Genomic DNA, 23,259 nt, shown 5'->3' on the forward strand with positions numbered 1-23,259 from the left:
GACGCCAGGACAGTGGAGTCACTCACCACCTTCCGGAGACATTTGAAACCCCACCTCTTTAAGGAATACCTGGAATAGTATAAAGCAATCATTCTACTCCCCCTTACCCCCACCCCCCCATAAAAAAAGAATAAAAAAAGTGGTTGTCCCACTTGCTATCATAAGTTGAATGCACCAATGTGTAAGCCGCTCTGGATAAGAGCGTCTGCTAAATGATGTAAGTGTAAATGTAATGTATGCAGCATAATGTATTTACTGTTTTATTCACATTTTCATGTACTGGTGACAAATCATGCATTCAGATTCTTGCATAGATTGTAATGGACACACATATGATGTGCATAAAATACTTTTTTGAAGGTTGTACTGATTGTGATGAGCTAATGCTAAGCTCTGTCTGGTGCCATGTTTGTTGACATTATACATTGCATTCTGGGTGTCACGTGAACGTCTGTCAGACCGAAGATGTTGTAACAAAATTAGGTGAAGGGATGATTCACTCATCTTTAGAGTAAACTTCCGGAAGTGAATGAAGGGAAGTGAATGATGATAGACGACACAACCCCTTCAAATTAAATACTGCGAACAGACCACACTCATCTTGTCTCCTCTTCTTATCTTTGGTTGACACGGAGAAGAAAAAAACATGGTGGCGCGCATAAACTAAACATCGTCTGATTACTTTTGATTTTTTGAAAGTGTTTTACTGAATTATTTCGATTAATGATATGATGAATTGTAAATAGCAATTTCTATTAGCTAATTCATATTATGGTTTCTGTCAGCCGAGAGTTAGCTAAGTATGACCGCTTGTGTTAGGTCAATCTTTCCTCAGCTAGCACTAGGACTAATGTAGCTTACATTTTCCGGTTTGGATGATTGTGTTATGCAGTTGCTACTTCTGAACATTGCATCCAAAAATAAACAGGTCACATTCTGGACATAACATTGTAAGGACTGAGTTTGTGCAAAATGTCTCTGTGAAAAAACAATGTGGCCAGTTCAAATGCTGAATGTTGCGTCAATTGAAACTGGACGTTCTAAATAAATGCTCTTATCACACCGGTTTGATCACACCCTTGTGTTGGTGTTAAAGGAGGTGATACTGTCCTTTAATAAAGTAGGAGATACATCAACCCTGTTAAAACTAACACACACCATATTGTCACCCATCAGACTATTCTTGATTTAATCTGGTCTTTACATATACTAAATAAATACGTGTGAAATTTGTTTTGATTTAGAATGGAACATTATCATGCACCTGTCTCGAAACAGGGGCAGGGGAAAAAAATTAATGTCATCTCTACACTTAAATAGCAAATGGAGGACACTTTTCCTGTGGTTCATTTTCATGCCAGCCAGGTAGGCTATACGCTTGTTGTAAAGATAAGCAATGTGCATAGTATTTGCTTAATATTAGGAAAGTTGAGAAATAAATCTAGAAAGCTGATGGGATCCTCCTCTTTTTAATAGAGGCCATCAAAACTCTGTTTTCTCCCGTAATTGCATGGCCTATAGAAATGTTGCGCAACATGAGCTCATGGGCTCTCATGAAGTGTTTGATTAGATTTTCAATTGCATTTGCATTGATGTCAGAGTGATTAGAGGGACAGTAGAGTGCTGAGTACCAGGCAGTTAGTGAGTTTGGTAGGCTACTAATGACCATCAGCAGCATCAGAGAGTGGAATTTGACTGCCTTCATGACTGGTGACCGCCGGTGTGGCGGTAATATTGTCACCGTAACAGCCCTACACACCACAACCTGTTCCTCTCACTGTTTTCCTTTATGTGCAGTTGATTGAATATTACACTGTCCTGTATTTCCCACAGGAGCCCTAGAGGGCATGAAGCATGCCATCTCTCTGAGTGGGGTGGGAGAGGCCTGCTGCTGAGGCTGGCCTGCCAGGGAGGACTTTGGTTCGCCCAGCAACAGGTGGTGGTCCTGAACCCCTACGCTGCCCTCTGCAACCGCATGCTGATGCAGGTCATTGACAGGCTACACAACCCAGAGCTGTCAGAGACACAGCATTCACCCCAATACACCATGCGCATGCATTTCAATTTTGTCTTGAGAAATGAATGAATAAAGGTTTATGGTTTCTCGAAGGGGAATGAATCTTGAGTCATTCTGTTGATTTACCCATTGAGTATTTTTGTTGCAGGAACAGAGAAGGATATGATGTTGTTATTAGAGGCAGGCATATAGAGGCGTTTTAACTGTCTTCCAGGCAGATCAATCATGTCGCCTATCATCTGACGAATGATATATTTATATCTCTTGTTGTTGTGTCCAACTGGCCCGGCTGTGAAGAGAAATAGAAAGTGTATGGCATTGTTATCCCTCATGTGATCACCCTCTGGTCCACCAAGTGTATGGAATGGAAGGGCAGATGCTTGGCAAATCCATGGCTTTACGTGGCCACATTTCTGAAAGAGTTCATGCACCTTTCTTCTAATTCCAGAGGATGGTAGTATGAGTCTTTTGAAAAAGGGAAAGATCAGCATAGGATAGCTGCTGCAGGATGGCTGCAACAGGATAGCTGCTACAGGATAGCTGCTACAGGATAGATTCTACAGGATAGCTGCTACAGGATAGCTGCTACAGGATAGATTCTACAGGATAGCTGCTACAGGATAGCTGCTACAGGATAGTTGCAACAGGATAGCTGCTAAAGGATAGCTGCTGCAGGATAGCTGCTACAGGATAGCTGCTGCAGGATAGTTGCAACAGGATAGCTGCTACAGGATCGCTGCTGCAGGATAGCTACACAGGATAGCTGCTGCAGGATAGTTGCAACAGGATAGCTGCTACAGGATAGCTGCTGTAGGATGTCTGCTAACGTACAGGATAGCTGCTGCAGGACAGCTGCTGTAGGATAGCTGCTAACGTACAGGGTAGCTGCTGTATGATAGCTGCTGCAGGACAGCATAGCTGCTACAGGACAGTTGCTGTAGAATAGCTGCTACATGACAGGATAGCTGCTACAGGATAGCTGCTGCAGGACAGGATAGCTGTTACAGGATTGCTGCTACACAGGATAGCTGCGGCAGGACAGTATAGCTGCTACAAGACAGGATAGATGCTACAGGATAGGATAGCTGCTACAGGATAGGATAGCTGCTCCAGGACAGGATAGCTGCTGCAGGATAGCTGCTACAGGATAGCTGCTACATGATAGCTGCTGCAGGATAACTGCTGCAGGATAGCTGCTGCAGGACAGGATAGCTGCAGGATAACTGCTACAGGATAGCTGCTACAGGATAGCTGCTGCAGGACAGGATAGCTGCTGCAGGACAGAATAGCTGCTACAGGATAGCTGCTGCAGGATAGCTGGGCTACCTCATGCCTATTCCTCATAATATCCATTATGGGTCTGCTAGAGGTAGGTCCAGTAGACTCTGGCGCTGGGGTCTCTCTCTGGCCCCCTCCATACTGGCTAGCTTTACAGGCTTACTGAGCTCCTCTCTCTGGTAGAAAGGGCAGACCTTCAGGTGCTCAGACATGGAGGCGACATCGTCGTCAAAGCACCAACTGTCCACCTTGGAAAACAGACTGCTAAACTCCCACACCTGTAGGAGAAAAGAGGAAGAGATTATACAGGTTCTTCTTGACAATGTGATCTAACCAGGACAAACACTAGACCCTATAACTAGCCCTATAACTAGACCCTATAACTGGACCCTATAAATAGACCCTATAACTAAACCTTATAACTGGTCGACCCAGGTGACCAGGAAAATGTACAGCATAGTAAAATAACATTTTAGTATAATGAGTTAGGATGCATTGTAAATGTTGATATAAAGCTATATTACATTGGAACAGAGAAGTACAATATTCCAGCCATTTATTCAGTATGCAGGTTTATACTCTGTTTAAGTTTTGTGATGTCTGGAGTTTAGATTTCTCCCTCCCAAGCTATTCCTGCCTCCTAGCAACCCGCTGTCTATACATGCATCCCAAATGGCAACCTATCCCCTTAGTAGTGCACTATAGGCCCTGCTGAAAAGTAGTGCACTACAAAGGGGATAGGGTACCATTTGGAACCACAGTGTGAATGATGAGATGACTGTCTTTAGTGTGCAACCTGGACTCAGGGTAGACGTAACATAACAAACGTAAATATGTCTCCCTCCATTTAGTATGATAAGTTACGTTTCATATGGTATGTATTAATTTGTGGATGTCCATCATGCATTTCATGTGATATGTTAACAATTGCAATTCATACAATATGTTACAAATTTGAAATACGTCTGATATGTTACGAATTCCAATTTTGATGGAACGTTAGCTAGGTGGCTAACGTTTCACTGTAAGGTCTAAACCTGTTGTATTCTGCACTTGTGGCAAATACAATTTGATTTGATTACCTAGGTGGCTAGGGCGCTAACGTTAGCTAGGTTGGGATGGGTAATTGAACTAATAATCTGACTGGCTGGTGTCAAACACTTGGATGAGTAATACAACTGACAATATTGTCTGAGAGGAGTACAGGGAGTAGTCAGGGGAGTAGTCAGCTTCACAATGCAACAGCTGTCATAGGACTAGAAATGCCTCCCAAACGGCATGAATCCCTACATAGTGTGCTAGGCTGGATCCATTTTTCTTTCCAGCAGATATTTAGGAAGCAATCCAAATGGCACCCTATTTCCTGTATAGTGCACTACTTTTGACCAGTGTCCATATGGAATAGGGTGCTGATTGGGATGCGGAATAGGACTAGGCTGGAACCATTATTCTGTCCAGGAGAGATGTAGGGAATGTGGATACCAGGCACTTAGTTGCTGGATGCCATACAGGACTGGGCAGCCATATTAGGGTGACCTGTTAACTATGCTATCCCACAGTGAGTGATAGACCAAGTGACCTGGTGGGTCAGAAGACAGAACTAAACAGTGTATGAGACAACAACAGGAGCATGTGTGACCCTCTGGCTTTGTTTAGAACCAGTGACATGGTTTACAACCAAACACATGTTTATTCTGGTTTATAAAACCAGTTTATTCTGGTGTAGCCGCTTTCACTTTACACTGACATTCAATGTTACTAGAACGTGAAAACCAAAATGAACATGTGCAGGGTACAGCAGATCCTACAACACCAAACATGAAATACACATACCTCTATGACACCCATCCCTTCAACTGAACTACAGTGCCTTGCAAAAGTATTCATCCCCCTTGGCGTTTTTCATATTTTGTTGCATTACAACCTGTAATTTAAATGGATTTTTATTTGGATTTCATGTAATGGACATACACAAAATAGTCCAAATTGGTGAAGTGAAATGAAAAATGTAACTCTAAAAAATTAATAACGGAAAAGTGGTGCGTGCATATGTATTCACCCCCTTTGCTATGAAGCCCCTAAATAAGATCTGGTGCAACCAATTAACCATCACAAGTCACATAATTAGTTAAATAAAGTCCACATGTGTGCAATCTAAGTGTCACATGATCTGTCACATGATCTCAGTATATATACACCTGTTCTGAAAGGCCCAGAGTCTGCAACACCACTAAGCAAGGGGCACCACCAAGCAAGTGGCACCATGAAGTTGTGAAGAATTACAGATCACGGTTAGGTTATAAAAGAATATCAGAAACTTTGAAAATCCCACGGAGCACCATTAAATCCATCATTAAAAAAATTGAAAGAATATGGCACCACAACAAATCTGCCAAGAGAGGGCCGCCCAACAAAACTCACAGACCAGGCAAGAGAGGCAACAAAGAGACCAAAGATATCCCTGAAGGAACTGCAAAGCTCCACAGCGGAGATTGGAGTATCTGTCCATAGGACCACTTTAAGCCGTACACTCCACGGAGCTGGGCTTTACGGAAGAGTGGCCAGAAAAAAGCCATTGCTTAAAGAAAAAAATAAGCAAACACATTTGGTGTTCACCAAAAGGCATGTGGGAGACTCCCCAAACATATGGAAGAAGGTACTCTGGTCAGATGAGACTAAAATTGAGCTTTTTGGCCATCATGGAAAATGCTATGTCTGGCGCAAACCCAACACCTCTCATCAACCCAAGAACACCATCCCCACAGTGTAGCATGGTGGTGGCAGCATCATGCTGTGGGGATGTTTTCCATCGGCAGGGACTGGAAAACTGGTCAGAATTGAAGGAATGATGGATGGCACTAAATATAGGGAAATTCTTGAGGGAAACCTGTTTCAGTCTTCCAGAGATTTGAGATAGGGATGGAGGTTCACCTTCCAGCAGGACAATGACCCTAAGCATACTGCTAAAGCAACACTCGAGTGGTTTAAGGGGAAACATTTAAATGTCTTGGAATGGCCTAGTCAAAGCCCAGACCTCAATCCAATTGAGAATCTGTGGTATGACTTAAAGATTGCTGTACACCAGTGGAACCCATCCAACTTGAAGGAGCTGGAGCAGTTTTGCCTTGAAGAATGGGCAAAAATCCCGGTGGCTAGATGTGCCAAGCTTATAGAGACATACCCCAAGAGACTTGCAGCTGTAATTGCTGCAAAAGGTGGCTCTACAAAGTATTGACTTTGGGGGGTGAATAGTTATGCACGTTCAAGTTCTGTTTTTTTGTCCTAGTTCTTGTTTGTTTCATAATAAAAAATAATAATAAACATTCATAATAAAAAATATTTTGCATCTTCAAAGTGGTAGGCATGTTGTGTAAATCAAATGATACAAACCCCCCAAAAATCATTTTGAATTCCAGGTTGTAAGGCAACAAAATTGGAATAATGCCAAGGAGGTGAATACTTTCGCAAGCCACTGTATTATCTCATAGTAAGCGTTGTTGGGTCTTTGAAAAGTGCTATATAACTCCTGTATTATTATTTATAAATGCAACAAAACAAAACAAAAACAGTTAAAAAACACACCTTTTTTCTGCATTTCCATGATGTTCCTCCATGTGAGTAGGTCTTCTTCTCCCATTTCAGATAGACCATCCCCCTCTCCTCTAGCAGTGTGACACACACCTCCCTCATCAACTGGGACACCTGGGACAGCTGAGACAGGGTAAAGCTGTCCAGGAACCCTGCCACATGCTGGAGGATCTCAAAGGGAAGTCTGCTCAACGGGTCCAGGTTACGAGGACGTTTCCTGTCTGAGGTGATGGTGATGGTCTTTCCAGAGTCGGACAGTGTCGAGGAGCCCTCTGGTTTGAGGCTGAAGGTGCTGAGATCCTGGCGGTAGGTGACCATGGCTTTCTGACCTGCAGGATGGAACCTCCTCTGGCTGTAGTTGCAGCCCAGGTATGCTAGTGGGCAGCGCTGCTCGAACCAGCCGTTCAGGCAGGACTGGATGTCCAAGTGCACGTTCTTTAAGTGAGTGTGGTACTCGTCGCGGCGGAAGACGTGGCCACAGAGGTAACTAAAGGCAGAGTTGGTAGAGTTGTGTCTTCTGGTGATGTCCTCAGTTTGGATCTGGACATAGAGGCCTTTGTGTTGGTCTGTGATGATGTCCGCCAGCGAGGCTTCAGGTTTGAACGGAGCAGAGGGAAAGTTGTAAGTCTGTGTTCCGACGTCTACATAGAGGCCGTCTGCTCCTCCACCCTCTGAGATGTTGTGGCCCTTTAGCTCTTTCTCCAAGAAGCACAACAAAGTTGCATTGACTTCATCACACTTTGGAAGATCTTCTACCGAAACCCCTAGATCAGCTGTATCAACGCTTTTGTTGACCATCGGTGACCAGGGGTTGTTCATGTGAATCCGTTTCGGACGGTAGCTCGTGGGAACATTGAACGTGCGCACAGTTTGAACTGCTACGGGCTCCAGGTTTCCGTAAACAAAGTCCTTCTCCCTCGGAGTACAGGCATCAAGTTGACCGAAGTTGATCAGCATGGCTCCATGGTGCAACAGATACATGTTGAAATCTGCAATGGTGACCTCTCTACGCAGTCTCTCCACGACGCCGTCCTGCCACGGTGCAAGGCCAGACCTAGTGACATCTACAACACTTGCGGTGGCTCCATTCTCCTGGCACTTCTTGGATGATCCATCCCCCTCCACCTTTCGAAGACCATTTGATGAGCTGCGTGCTTTCTCTTCTTCACCAAGATTCATCTTCTTTTCCATGTTGTTCACGGTTTGTTGACGTCTCTTCATGTCCTTGTTATTGGACAAGGCCTCCCTCTCCTCCTGACTCAGCTCCTTCTCCAGCTCCATCCCATCTCCATAACCATAACCATTATCTCCATCCTCAATTGCTTCACCAGGGTCTAATGAACTACGACCTTCACCTGCAGAGCTGGTGACACCTACATCTATCTCTTTCTGAGCAGGTTCTTCTTCCACCTTCAGAAAAGACAGCCAGTTCGATGCAGAAAACTTTAGTAAACTATTTAAAAAATACTTACAAAAAATATATCAAATTCAGAGCAGATCAGCCTATTGACTAAAATTACCTTCTCCATCAGCTCAGGGAAGACGGTCTTCATCTTGAGGCATCTGAAGAGGAGCTCCTGGTCTCTCAGGGCCATAGACACGTTCAGCTGCTTCTGATGATCTGGGTCAGCCAGGCCGGTCCTGTAGTAGTGAAATATAGATCATGTGTAAATCCATTCATATTCTGTCTGTATATTTTTTCTATTGCTGTCAACATCATTTCACCAGGTAAAATTCCTGGTACAAAAAAAAAATGTACTTGACGAATTAAGCTGATTCTGAAAACTGTATTAAGTAACTCCAAGGGAGAATTCGGTTTTGCAGCGGAATCATCCATACAAAAACACAAACCTAGAACACAGTGTATCTGTTTATTTATGTTGAAACCTGTACAGCCCATAGTAATGTATCTGTCTTAGTTCATTATTCAGTATTCAATATGACGCAGCACACACAAAAACATGACATAGCATAACACGGCAAGACAGTAGTTGATGTAGGGTTTGTTCTGTCAAACTGGGTTTCACACCTCATGATTTATGGTAGGAGGTAATACAGTTAGGTAATTAAAATAGATAACCATGTGGTCGCCTCGTGTTGTATGTAAACACCTTTGATCTGATTACTTTGATATGTAAGGATGAGTGTGTGTGTGTGTGTGTGTGTGTGCGTGTGCGCGTGTGTGTGTTTGGACCCAGGTGTGAGGGGCTTGTTGTGATCCTGATTGTGACTTTGATCCATTTTGGGTTAGCAGGGGTGGTGGGACATGGCATAACCGGTTTGATTGGTGGGTTGTGGTCTGTTCAGAAACCCTAAAAACGTTTGACTATATCCACAAGATTTTATTAATAGCTGCAGCTTAACTAGGTCTTCCTTCATAGTATTACAGTTTTTCTCCATTGGTTTGGCTCATTTCTTGAAACAGAAATTACATTCTCAAAACTCTAAGATAATTTGGCAAAACAGTCTTACAGTTCAGCACAACACTATAGCTCACTTGCAAAAGCTCATATCTCTCCTAAAACTGTTCACTCATGCTTCAAAACTAAATTCCTTTCCCATATAAGGAGTCAGTGCCACGAAAATGGCAAAGATCCTTCTCAATTGCTTTGGCTCATTTCTTGAAACAGACCGGACGTTCTCAACACTCTTGGTGCTTTAGCCAAAATAACGTGGATGGTTTGGCACAACACCATGGTTCACCTGCAAAAGCTCATACCTCTCCCAAAACAGTTCACGCATGTGTCAAAACTAAATTTCCTTCTCATTTAAACAGTCAGTGCCCCCAAAATGCTTCGTCCCTTTGGCATTGTGTAAGCACTGCAAGTCAAAATGTTTAGATGTTTTGTCACTATGGCAGAGGACCATTGAAATATCCCTCATGTCCACCTTTCAGTCTTAGCCCAGTCCTTCATTGACAATGGTTACTGTACTGTTTTTTGTCTAGCTAACAGAATACAATTGTGTATAAAACTGAAAAAAATAAATAGGATTTTAGGGTAAGAGTAGCCTCCAAGGTTTGACATCACACATTGCACTCATACTGCCAAGGAAATTGTAACCATTATCATTCACACACATAAAGTAACTTCCATACATCAGAGTAAAAAGAAAATGTATACAGCATAATATACTGTAATATAAACACACAAACAAAAAACAATGAAAATTATATGCAGCCTACAGTGCTGTAAATAAAGCTGGAGTTTCACAACTAACAGTTCTTCACTGGTCGCTGTCCTCACCCTCCTGGCCATCCACACGCTGCTGTCTGTCTGGCCACAGATTCTCGTCCACATCACAGCGTATATTCTCCCTTGCGATGCAACGAGGAAGAAACGGCGTGCATGTCGCAACCATCCCCTACACTGATCTCCTGTAATATCCTCACACGCAGCGCCCATTGCATGGAGCAGGGACCTCTGATCTTGAGCCCGATGCTCATACACTCTCCACCTCCAAGCGGAGAAATACTCCTCAATAGGATTGAGGAAAGGAGAGTAAGGTGGTAGGAACACCATGACCATCCTTGGATGAGTAGTGAACCAGGCCCTGATGAGCGGGCCACGGTGGAAATTCACATTGTCCCATACAATGACATATTGTGGTAGGTGAGGCCCTACGAGACCGCTCTCATTTTCAGGGATCAAATCAACATGAAGGCGGTCCAAGAAGATGAGGAGCTTCTGTGTATTGTATGGGCCAAGACTGGGGATGTGAGTGGCCACACCATTCTCCGATATGGCAGCACACATAGTTATATTGCCCCCTCGCTGGCCTGGGACATCCACCATGGCCCGGTGGCCAATAATATTACGGCCACGTCTTCGGCCCTTGGCCAGGTTGAAGCCAGCTTCATCCACAAACTGTGACACTCTGGCTCTATGGACTTTGATTTTTGAGCCAGGGTTGTTCATTTCACTTGGGTGTATTTCTATGTTGGTTAGTCTAGGTTGTTTTTTCTATGTTTGGTTGATGACTCCCAATCGGAGGTAACGAGGGTCAGCTGTCGGCTCGTTATCTCTGATTGGGAGCCATATTTATACTGTGTGTTTTCTCGTGGGTATTGTGGGTTTTTGTTCCATGTTTCTGTCAGTGTTACAGAGGACTTCACTATCGTCATTTGTTGTTTTTTGTGGTTGCTTTATTTAATAAAGTCATCATGTTCACTCCACGCGCTGCGTATTGGTCCGCTTCTTCAGACGATCGTGAGAGAAAAACCCACCATAGAAGGACCAAGCAGCGTGTCCAGGAGCAAGACAGCTGGACATGGGAGGAAGCGCCTGGTAAGGAGCTCGAGAGGCTGGCGATGGCCCAGGTGGGCAAATCGTGGTCCTGGGAGGACATGCTCGGGGGCAAGGGACCTTGGGGGAAGATCAAGGCCCTGGCGAGAGAGGAGCAACGGGCGTCAGCAGGGCCATCATCGTTGGAAGGACGAGAGGCAACCCCAAAAAAGTTTTTTTGGGGGCACATGGCTTGGCGGCTGGGCAGCAGGAGGCTGCTACAGGGAGACGTGGAGAGAAGGCTATCGGATTACGGGAGCCATTGGCGAGTAGAGGAAGGGAAGTTGTTGCGGCACGGCGTGAGAGACTGATGTGTGTTACCAGTCCCGGTCCGGCCCGTTCCTGATCCCCAGTTAAAGCCAGTGGTGTGTGTTCCCAGTACGGACCGGCCTGTTCCTACTCCACGCATCAAAGCCCACGGTGTGCGTCGCCAGCCCAGCCCGGCCTGTTCCTGCTCCACGCACAGAACCTACGGTGTGCGTCGCCAGCCCAGCCCGGCCTGTTCCTGCTCCACGCACCAAGGATACGGTGTGCGTCGACAGCCCTGCCCGGCCTGTTCCTGCTCCACGCACCAAGGATACGGTGTGCGTCGACAGCCCGGCCCGGCCTGTTCCTGCCACCCGCACCAAGTCTACGGTGCGCGTCGCCAGCCCGACCCGGCCTGTTCCTGCCACCCGCACCAAGTCTACGGTGCGGCGTCGCCAGCCCGGTCCGGCCTGTTCCTTCTCCCCGCACTCAGCCCTGAGATGCGTGTCCTCAGCCCGGTACCTCCAGTTCCGGCACTACGCGCCAGGCCTAAGGTGCGCCTCAGACGGCCAGAGTCTGCCGTCTGCCCAACGGGCGCCTGAACTGCCCCGTCTGCCCAACGGCGCCTGAACTGCCCGTCTGCCCAACGGGCGCCTGAACTGCCCGTCTGCCCAACGGCACCTGGACTGCCCGTCTGCCCAACGGCGCCTGAACTGCCCGTCTGCCCAACGGCGCTTGAACTGCCCCGTCTGCCCAACGGCGCTAAAGCCGCCCGTCTGTACTGAACCTGCAAAGCCGCCCGTCTGCCATGAGCCTTCAGAGCCGTCCGCCAGACCGGAGCCGCTAGAGCCTTCCGCCAGACAGGAGCCGCCCTAGAGCCTTCCGCCAGACAGGATCAGCCAGAGCCTTCCGCCAGACAGGATCAGCCAGAGCCTTCCGCTAGACAGGATCAGCCAGATCCGTCAGCCAGCCATGAGCAGCCAGATCGTCAGCCAGCCAGCCATGAGCAGCCAGGTCCGTCAGCCAGCCATGAGCAGCCAGATCCGTCAGCCAGCCACGAGCAGCCAGATCCGTCAGCCAGCCACGAGCCGTCCAGCCAGGATCCGCCAGAGCCGTCCAGCCAGGATCCGCCAGAGCCGTTCAGCCAGGATCCGCCAGAGCCGTCCAGCCAGGATCCGCCAGAGCCGTCCAGCCAGGATCCGCCAGAGCCGCCCAGCCAGGATCCGCCAGAGCCGTCCAGCCCGGGATCCGCCAGAGCCGCCCAGCCCGGATCCGCCAGAGCCGTCCAGCCCGGATCCGCCAGCCAGCCAGGATCCGCCAGAGCCAGCCAGCCAGGATCCGCCATTCAGTCCGGAGCTGCCCCTTAGTCCGGTACTGCCCCTTAGCCCGGTGCTGCCCCTTAGCCCGGTGCTGCCCCTTAGCCCGGGTGCTGCCCCCTTAGTCCGGTGCTGCCCCTTAGGCCGGTGCTGCCCCTTAGTCCGGGTGCTGCCCCTGAGTCCGGTGATGCCCCTTAATCCTGTGGGGTTTAGTTGGGGGGTGGTCATGTGGAGGAGGTTACACAAGCGGGTAGTGACTATGGTGGGGGTGGGGACCACGACCAGTGCCTGAGCCGCCACCATAGACAGACGCCCACCCAGACCCTCCCCTAGACTGTATGCTGGTGCGCCCGGAGTTCGCACCTTTAGGGGGGGGTACTGTGACACTCTGGCTCTATGGACTTTGATTTTTGAGCCAGGGTTGTTCATTTCACTTGGGTGTATTTCTATGTTGGTTAGTCTAGGTTGTTTTTTCTATGTTTGGTTGATGACTCCCAATCGGAGGTAACGAGGGTCAGCTGTCGGCTCGTTATCTCTGATTGGGAGCCATATTTATACTGTGTGTTTTCTCGTGGGTATTGTGGGTTTTTGTTCCATGTTTCTGTCAGTGTTACAGAGGACTTCACTATCGTCATTTGTTGTTTTTTGTGGTTGCTTTATTTAATAAAGTCATCATGTTCACTCCACGCGCTGCGTATTGGTCCGCTTCTTCAGACGATCGTGACACAAACACGAGGATGTGATGGGTCTCGTTTCCTTCCAATGCCATTATTCTCTACAATAGCGTAAAAAAAGAAAACATCAAATCAGTCATACAGAAGAGTCATACACTACAGTTACAGACAATTACATAGGAATGTTCTATGTTCTCCACAAGTTCAATATACTACTGGCCACTACTCCAGTGGTTCCAAACCTGGGGTACATGTACCCCTATGCAGAGGTACTACAGGGGGTATTTGACAGAAAGGGGAGGGGGGAAATCATCAATGACTAGACTTACTGAAATGTTACAGTAAAACCCACAGTATTAGATAGATTTACATGGGAGGCACTAATTGCAGCTCTTTGACCCCTTTTCTTATTGTATGTTATATTCTTCAAAATAAGGATTATAATGATAATTGCATCATACAGTAAGCTGCAGTTTTTAGGCGAAATGTTGAAGTCAGATAAATCAAATACTTCCATACCTTGATTACCTGGATATACAAATCAGGTAAAGTGGGTACTGAAGCCAAAAAAGTTTGGGAACCACTGCTTAATTGTAAAAATGTTATAATGATGGACAACCAGTAACTGACTTACATGTACATACTGGTACCGCAGCTCTTTCACTCTATCAGAGTTCCTCTCAAATGGTACCCTGTAAATTTGCTTCATTGTCATCTGATGCTTCTTCAATATCCGGTCTATTGTGGAGATGCTTATAGAGTTGACATTTTGGAATATGGCATTGTCTTGTAGGATTGCAGCGCGGATCTGTCTCAATGTGATGGCATTATTTGCCATCACCATGTTACAGATCTCTTGTTCTTGTTGTTCATTGAGAAGTTTTCCTCTGCCACCTGTGCAAGGTTGTCGTCCAATCCTAGATATAGAAGTCAAAGGACAACACTCCATTCGTAATGTATACCTTATGTATTCCCTTACAGAATGAGTTACCTATGTAATTGTATTGTTGTTTTACTTACAGTAACTTTACCACAATTCTAATGCATCACTGCACAGTGACTGGAATACTACTGTAAACTGTATCATCAATACTGTAGAAAATAAACTATTCCATAGTTTATTTTCTCCAATGTTTTTCTTGTCATTTTTAGTATCATAACATCCCATTGCGGTAAGATATTACTGTAGGCCTATCACACACACACACTAAATGAATAGGTAAATATGTAAATAAATATATTTCTTGCTCTATGCACAGTGTCCTGTCCTATACAACATATAATTCCATCATTGACTGACTACATACCTGTTTTCCCTGCGAAAGGTTTGGATGATGGAGGAGACTGTTGAGCGAGGCACATTAGGCTGCACTCGGCGACCTGCCTCCGCCATTGTGAGGCCATGGTTGATGACATGGTCTATAATTGTGGCCCGAATTTCATCCGGGACAGCATGGTGTCTTCGTGCTCCTCGGCCTCTTCCCCTATTCCACCACCACGCACCCTTACTCCTCCTCCTCCTCTTCTTCTTCTTCCTCTTCCTCGAGCAGGCAGTTGCCCTTGTTCATTTACTTGGCCAGGTGCCTCCATGTTCAGAAATTGTACTGGTCCTGCATGGTCAAGCTCTTTACATACATGTTTGGCAGCATTCACAGTCATGGACAGCACCTGTCAGGTAACTAAACATACTGTTTGATTGGTCATCTGAGATGTGGAAACTCCTCCTTCGTTAGTCAAGTTCTAGTTTCACCTGACTGTCAATTGCTGTAATAAATTTATCAAATGTTCCAAGGGATTCATATATGGTATTCATGGTATTATGTTCTTGACTAATTTTGACAATTGAACAGACTATTGTGCATGTGATGACTTATACAATGAAATGACGCTGACACGTTTTGGAGCGAACAACCATTAGACTGAGAATCAACAATCAGTTTAGATCAACAAGATCTATTCACTTGGAAATTGTGCTAAATGTAGGCTACCTGTACTTAATCATTTGCAAAGATGTACTGAGACATTGAGACATGTACTTAGACATTTGCAATTTGATGAAATGAATGAGAAATTCAATTCTGTTGTGAACAATTGCCAAGTGGTTTGGAGGTTTGTCCATGTAGTTTTGAGAATGTAATTTCTGTTTCAAGAAATGAGCCAAACCAATGGAGAAAAACTGTAATACGTGACGCTCAGTTCTGGGCTAGCTGTAGCTTAACTAGGTCTTTCTTTGCAGCACTGGACCACATGACTGGACAATGATCAAGATAAGATACAACTAGAGCCTGCAGGACTTGCTTTGTGGAGTGTGGTGTCAAAAAGGCAGAGCATCTCTTTATTACGTACAGACCTCTCCCCATCTTTACAAACATTGAATGTATATGTTTTGACCATGACAGTTTACAATCTAAGGTAACACCAAGTAATTTAGTCTCCTCAACTTGTTCATCAGCCACACCATTCATTAACAGATTCAGCTGAGGTTTAGGACTTAGAGAATTATTTGTAGCAAATACAATGCTCTTAGTTTTAGAGATGTTCAGGACCAGTTTATTAGTGGCCACCCATTCCAAAACAGACTGCAACTCTTTGTTAAGGGTTTCAGTGACTTCATTAGCTGTGGTTGCTGACCATTAGCTGTGGTTGAATCATCAGCATACATGGACATATATGCTTTATTTAATGCCAGTGGCAGGTCATTGGTAAAAATAGAAAAGAGTAGAGGGCCCAGAGAGCTGCCCTGTGGTACACCACACTTTACATGTTTGACATTAGAGAAAGCTTCCATTAAAGAAAACCCTCTGAGTTCTGTAATTGCTGCAAAAGGTGGCTCTACAAAGTATTGACTTTGTGGGGGGTGAATAGTTATGCACGCTCAAGTTTTCAAGTTGTTTGTTTCACAAGAAAAAATATTTTGCATCATCAAAGTGGTAGGCATGTTGTGTAAATCAAATGATTCAAACCCCCCAAAAATCAATTTTAATTCCAGGTTGTAAGTCAGCAAAATAGGACAAATGCCAACGGGGGTGAATACTTTCGGAAGCCACTGTAAGCAGACAATGAAAGCTCTTACAATATTCAATGATTACATTTCTCTAAAACAGGTTATAGGCTACATGTGCACCACCAAGTCAGAACAGTAGGCGAAATTAAGAGGGGTAAATTAAATGAAAAGGTTATTATTGTTCGTGTTTCCTTGGTTTGTATCGTTCCATAATCATTATAATTAAACTAAATAACGAACTAAATGCACCTGCTTCCTGACTCCCTCTACGTTACATTTACATCATATTGGTTCAGTAGTTATCCGTTTTGAGCAGTTTGATTATGTGGTAGTTAATTGTATTGTTAACAAATGACAAGAAAATCATATCAAAAGTAAAGTAAATATTGCATTTTCAAAAGCAGATACTTAGATTGAATATATATCCAAATTGAAAAAGTGATTTGGTGCAGTGATCAAGTGACTTTGTGAATTTGTTTGTTATAATAAAAAATGTGCTTAGAGTTGTAAAACGTGAGCCATTTTGATGATCTGATTTCTGTGCTTAGAAAAATGAAAATGCTCCACATACCTGTAGAAATTGTAATAAAATAAAACATCCAAGTCCTGTTGTGACTTGGTTATTCAAGAAAATTGACTGATTAATTACTTGATCTGATTTATTTGATTAATTTGGTTATCCTATCCAAGTTAATCTAAGAGGGGCACCATTAAGGGTGGGACCCCTTGAATTAACTCTATACAATAGTTATCATTATACCATTAATCCTATATCAACAATAGTCTTAATCAACTGTCAGTTACTATGTTCATTGGGAGAGGAAATGTGACATGGCTTTCACAACTGTGAAAGTCTAGAGCGTTTCAGCAACCAGGAACTGACAATGGGCTATGCTATTAGTTAGTACCCAAATGTGGACATTGCTGAGACAGTATTGATCATTGATTGGTAAATTAGACCTGCCATCTTACAATTACTCAGTAACTTCCCCCACGTTACACACACAATGCCACTTTCATAGAATAGGAAGAATGTAACAGGATGATTTACGTGTGTGTCGCTGGTGCCTCTCAGTTGGATTCCGCTAGTATGGAATGAAGCTAAGAAAACGTTGTCCAAATCTCTCGAGACAGTAGAGCTGATGAAGCCAGCAGGACGAAAATAGCCTCTCTCTCTCCCTCTCTCCCCTCTCCCCCTCTCCTCCTCTATTAGTTGAATCTGTGCAGTGAGCGAATTCTTTTTCTTATCCCCACCGGGATGCATTGTGAACTCTGTCTGTTAGTATCGAAGGCAGGATCTCTGGGTTGATTCCTTCTGTCTCGTCGATCAGAAGAGAACTTGATCTGATGCCTGTTTGCAAGTCCTGCAATTTATAGGGATACTATGGTGGAAAATTACTAACTCTGTTATGCACATGAGCTGTATAAGCCTTAACCTGTCCTTTTCCATTTTCTGTTCTAAGGTCATGTAAGAAGAAGATAGTGTTTTTCGACTCTGTCTTTGTGCAATTTAGTCACGCGGCCAAAGACAAAGGGCCATTTGAGGGGGAACTTTGGTCCATCCTGTTCTTTTGGTATCTGTCAAGCACACAGCTGTGTCCGAGATATGTAGCTCAGCTGGTAGAGCACGGTGCTTGTAACGCCAAGGTAGTGGGTTCGATCCCCGGGACCACCCATACACAAAAAATGTATGCACGCATGACTGTAAGTCGCTTTGGATAAAAGCGTCTGCCAAATGGCATATTATTATTATTATAGAACAGAAGCTAGCTTGAGCAGCAGTGCCTAGATATCAGCAGAAAGGGGTAACAAAACTGCCGTTATTACATTTATGTCATTTAGCAGACACTCTTATCCAGAGAGAGTAGGGTTAAGTGCCTTGCTCAAGGGCACATCGACAGATTTTTCACCTAGTCGGCTCAGGGATTAGAACCAGCGACCTTTCGGTTACTGGCACAACACTCTTAACCACTAAACTACCTGCCATTATCAATTGTTTAAACGCTATGTTCCCACCAGGTTCTCATACATCTGCTAAACTGCCACGTAGACAAAGGTTGTACTTTGCTATAAAAGCTGAGACCCAACTATTGTTCCAAGGACTCTACTTGATCAAAGCACTAAGCCTTTTGTCTCACATATATTACAATACACAACACACTACCCCTCAAGCCCCTGACACCTGGGTCCACACACACACACACACACACACACACACACACACACACGTAGCCTGTAGATACCAAACACTCCTTGTGTAATTTACAAATGTTTTATGTTACACACATTTTATGGCTGACCTCCCCCCTTTCATTCCATTGATGTGGCCCACAACCAAGGGCGCGTGATCCCTTCGTGGCACAACAGTCCAGACAACTGCTTGTTAATTCACCAACAGGACCAGGTGTGAATGTTCTTAACCATGTTGGATTTCACCCCAGACCCCAAAACACACACCATTCAAAACAGTTTCATCAGGCCCCTCAACCAAATCCCCTCCTATTCATCCCACAAACTTAATCAAAAGTCACAATAGACAATTGGCTCCACAAAAAGCTGAACACAATACACTACCACTGATTAAATATTTGTCCTACAATTGTTCCAAGGACTCTACTTGATCAAAAGCACTAAGCCTTTTGTCTCACATATATTACAATATACAACACACTACCCCTCAAGCCCCTGACACCTGGGTCCACACACACACACACACACACACACACACACACACACGTAGCCTGCAGATACCAAACACTCCTTGTGTAATTTACACACGTTTTATGTTACAGCAAAATCCACATTATACTTTTTTTTAAGATGTAAGAGGATTGGAAGAGAAATATCACATCATGGTTCAAGTTATATCAACATGTCATAAGTCCTTCAGTTTTAATGCATTGATTTTAAATGTTCTTGCCTCTTTCTCTCTTCAATACATCACCTGGCGCTCAAATGCCTGACTGGCCATTTCCCCAGCAACCGATGTAGATCACAAGACAGTTGTTGTCTTAGCGCTCTCGAATAACACCTGCGATTGCGTTATGCCTCTCTCCCATGTCAATATGGTTTGCTTATTGCTGTTTGGGCTAGTTCTTAATATAATATAATAAGCCATTTAGCAGACGCTTTTATCCAAAGCGACTTACAGTCATGCGTGCATACATTTTTGTGTATGGGTGGTCCCGGGGATCGAACCCACTACCTTGGCGTTACAAGCGCCGTGCTCTACCAGCTGAGCTACAGAGGACCACTCTGTACTTAATGTACTATTTCACTGTAAAGCCCCAATCCTGCTCAACCTGCCTCAGATAGCTTCTTTGTCCCACTCCCCATACACGCGGAGACCGGCTCAATCGGTACCTCCAGTGATGCTATCTCTTTCATCGTTACCCAATGCTTAGGTGAGCCACCACTGTACTCATATCCGTCCATATCCTTGTCTGTCCATAATGCCCTGAATCTATTCTACAATGCCCGGAAATCTGCCCCTTTTATTCTCTGTACCCAAAGCACTAGAAGACCAGTTCTTAAAGCCTTTAGCCGTATCCTTACTCTATTCCTCCTCTGTTCCTCTGGTAATGTAGGTTAACCCAGGCCCTGTAGCCCCGAGTATCACTCCTACCCCCCAGGCGCTATCATTTGTTGACTTCTGTAACCGTAAAAGCCTTGGTTATTTGCATGTTAACATCAGAAGCCTCCTCCCCAAGTTTGAGTTATTCACTGCATTAGCACACTCTGCCAACCCTGATGTTCTAGCAGTGTCTGAATCTTGGCTTAGGAAGGCCACCAAAAATGCAGACATTTCTTATCCCAAACTACATTTTCCATCTAGATAGAACTGCCAAAGGGGGTGGAGTTGCAATCTACTGTAGAGATAGCCTGCAGAGCTCTATCATACTATCCAGGTCTGTGCCCAAACAGTTTGAGCTTTTACTTCTAAAAATCCACCTTTCCAGAAATAAGCCTCTCAATGTTGCTGCTTGCTACAGACCCCCCTCAGCCCCCATTTGTGAATTGCTTGCCACGCATCTATCCTCAGAGTTCGTATTAATTGGTGACCTAAACTGGGATATGCTTAACACCCCGGCCGTCCTATAATCTAAACTAGATGCCCTCAATCTCACACAAATTATCAAGGAACCTACCAGGTACAACCCTAAATCCGTAAACATGGGCACCCTCATAGATATCATCCTGACTAATTTACCCTCGAAATACACCTCCGCTGTCTTCAACCAGGATCTCAGCAATCACTGCCTCATTGCCTGCGTCCATAATGGGTCGGCGGTCAAACGACCACCCCTCATCACTGTCAAACGCTCCCTAAAACACTTCAGCGAGCAGGCCTTTCTAATTGACCTGGCCCGGGTATCCTGGATGGATATTGACTTCATTCCGTCAGTAGAGGATGCCTGGATGTTCTTCAAAAGTGCTTTCCTCTCCATCTTAAACAAGCATGCCCCATTCAAAAAATGCAGAACTAAGAACAGATATAGCCCTGGTTCACCCCAGACTTGACTGCCCTTGATCAGCACAAAAACATCCTGTGGCGTACTGCAATAGCATCGAACAGCCCCCGCAATATGCAACTTTTCATGGAAGTCAGGAACCAATATACACAATCAGTTAGGAAAGCAAAGGCTAGCTTTTTCAAACGGAAATGTGCATCCTGTAGCACTAACTCCAAAAAGTTTTGGGACACTATAAAGTCCATGGAGAATAAGAGCTCCTCCCAGCTACCCACTGCACTGAGGCTAGGAAACACTGTCACCACCGATAAATCTACGATAATCGAGAATTTCAATAAGCATTTTGCTACGGCTGGCCATGCTTGCCACCTGGCTACCCCTACCCCGGCCACCAGCTCTGCACCCTCCGCTGCAACTTGCCCATGCCCCCCCCACTTCTCCTTCACCCAAATTCAGATAGCTGATGTCCTGAAACAGCTGCTAAATCTGGACCCCTAAAAATCAGCTGGGCTACACAATCTGGACCCTTTCTTTCTAAAATTAGCCGCCGAAATTGTCGCAACCCCTATTACTAGCATGTTCAACCTCTCTTTCGTATCGTCTGAGATCCCGAGAGATTGGAAAGCTGCCGCGGTCATCCCCCTCTTCAAAGGGGGTGACACTCTAGATCCAAACTGTTACAGACCTATATCCATCCTGCCCTGCCTTTCGAAAGTATTTTAATCCCACCGTACCTTCTCCGCTATGCAATCTGGTTTCCGAGCTGATCATGGGTGCACCTCAGCCACGCTCAAGGTCCTAAACGATATAATAACCGCGATCGATAAAAGACAGTACTGCGCAGCCGTCTTCATCGACCTGGCCAAGGCTTTCGACTCTGTCAACCACCGCATTCTTATTGGCAGACTAAATAGCCTTGGTTTTTTAAATGACTGCCTCGCCTGGTTCACCAACTACTTTTCAGATAGTGTTCAATGTGTCAAATTGGAGGGCCTGTTGTCTGGACCTATGGCAGTCTCTATGGGGGTGCCACAGGGTTCAATTCTTGGGCCGACTCTATTCTCTGCGTATATCAATAATGTCGCTCTTGCTGCTGGTGACTCTCAGATCCACCTCTACGCAGAAAACACCATTTGCACACACTGTATATAGATTTTCTATTGTGTTATTGACTGTATGTTTTGTTTTACCCCATATGTAACTCTGTGTTGTTGTTTTTATTGCACTGCTTTGCTTGGTCTTGGCCAGGTCGCAGTTGTAAATGAGAACTTGTTCTCAACTGGCTTACATGATTAAATAAAGGTGAAATTAAAATAAATAAAAATGGCGACCACATGTTTATCTATCTTAATTACCTAATTGTATTACCTCCTGCCATAAATCATGAGGTGTGAAACCCAGTTTGACAGAACAAACATAAACTACTCACAACACTGCACAACACAAAACACAACTTAACAAACCTGTAGATGGCCGTGTCTGGCACTGGGAAGCGGATCCATTGCTGAGAGCAGATAACAGTACTGGCGGGGCAGACCTCCAGGTGCTTGGCTAGCCTGTGGCGGAGCAGGGTGAAGGGACAGCCGTAGTCAACGTTGAGGCAGGGGACCATCTCATTGGGACACAGTAACTGGTGCTCCTTCTCCTTACACATATGGAAGGCAGCACCACAATGTAGATGACACTTAATGACCACACAGGAGACAGAGGTGTTCACGGGGGCTTGGCAGTGGAGGCTGGAGCACCTCTCACAGTGATGATGCAGACCTGCTGGGGGCATCTTTACCTTGGGATGGAGATAGATAGATAGATAGATAGATAGATAGATAGATAGATAGATAGATAGATAGATAGATAGATAGATAGATAGATAGATAGATAGATAGATAGATAGATAGATAGATAGATAGATAGATAGATAGATAGATAGATAGATAGATAGATAGATAGATAGATAGATAGATAGATAGATAGATAGATAGATAGATGGATAGAGATCAAGAGAGAGACGGGGAGAGAGAGAGAGAGAGACACAGAAAGAGAGAAGACAATGAATGTTCCCAGTTTTGAGATTTGAATTTGCTGTCTAGTCATGATCCCCAACACCTTGAAAAATATATCCATGATCCCCAACACCTTGAAAAGTATAGTATATAGTAAAGTATATAGTATAGACTTCATGGTATAGTTTCTGCTCTGACATGCACTGTAAACGGTGATGTTCCTTCTAAATCATGTCCAAACAATTGAATTGGCCACAGGTGGACTCCAATCAAGTTTTAGTGACAACTCAATAATGATCAAAGATAATTGGATGCACCTGAACTCAATTTGGAGTGTCATAGCAAAGGTGTGTGAATACTTACACACTAGCAGTCAAA

At 44.7% G+C, this 23,259-nt stretch overlaps 1 protein-coding gene across 1 annotated transcript; it reads right to left on the bottom strand.

The window, feature by feature from the left end:
• Window positions 1–3,369: 3,369 nt before the first annotated feature.
• Window positions 3,370–22,658, bottom strand: LOC121568154 (F-box only protein 40-like). The gene is made up of 4 exons (XM_041878735.1): window positions 22,342–22,658; window positions 8,404–8,524; window positions 6,878–8,293; window positions 3,370–3,573 (listed from the first exon to the last, which is right to left on the bottom strand). Exons 1-4 carry the CDS (start codon window positions 22,656–22,658, stop codon window positions 3,370–3,372), a joined length of 2,058 nt encoding a protein of 685 aa, XP_041734669.1.
• Between the last annotated feature and the right edge of the window lie 601 nt (window positions 22,659–23,259).

The sequence above is a fragment of the Coregonus clupeaformis genome, chromosome 6 (genome assembly GCF_020615455.1).
Source record: "Coregonus clupeaformis isolate EN_2021a chromosome 6, ASM2061545v1, whole genome shotgun sequence".
NCBI lineage: Eukaryota > Metazoa > Chordata > Actinopteri > Salmoniformes > Salmonidae > Coregonus > Coregonus clupeaformis.

Coding starts and splice junctions, on each gene's coding strand:
- LOC121568154 (XM_041878735.1), bottom strand. CDS start 22,658: ATGCCCCCAGCAGGTCTGCATCATCACTGTGAGAGGTGCTCCAGCCTC. Junction 8,525..22,341: donor CCAGACACGGCCATCTACAG/GTTTGTTAAGTT, acceptor TCACTACTACAG/GACCGGCCTGGCTGACCCAG. Junction 3,574..6,877: donor CATGGAAATGCAGAAAAAAG/GTGTGTTTTTTA, acceptor TTTCTCCTACAG/GTGTGGGAGTTTAGCAGTCT.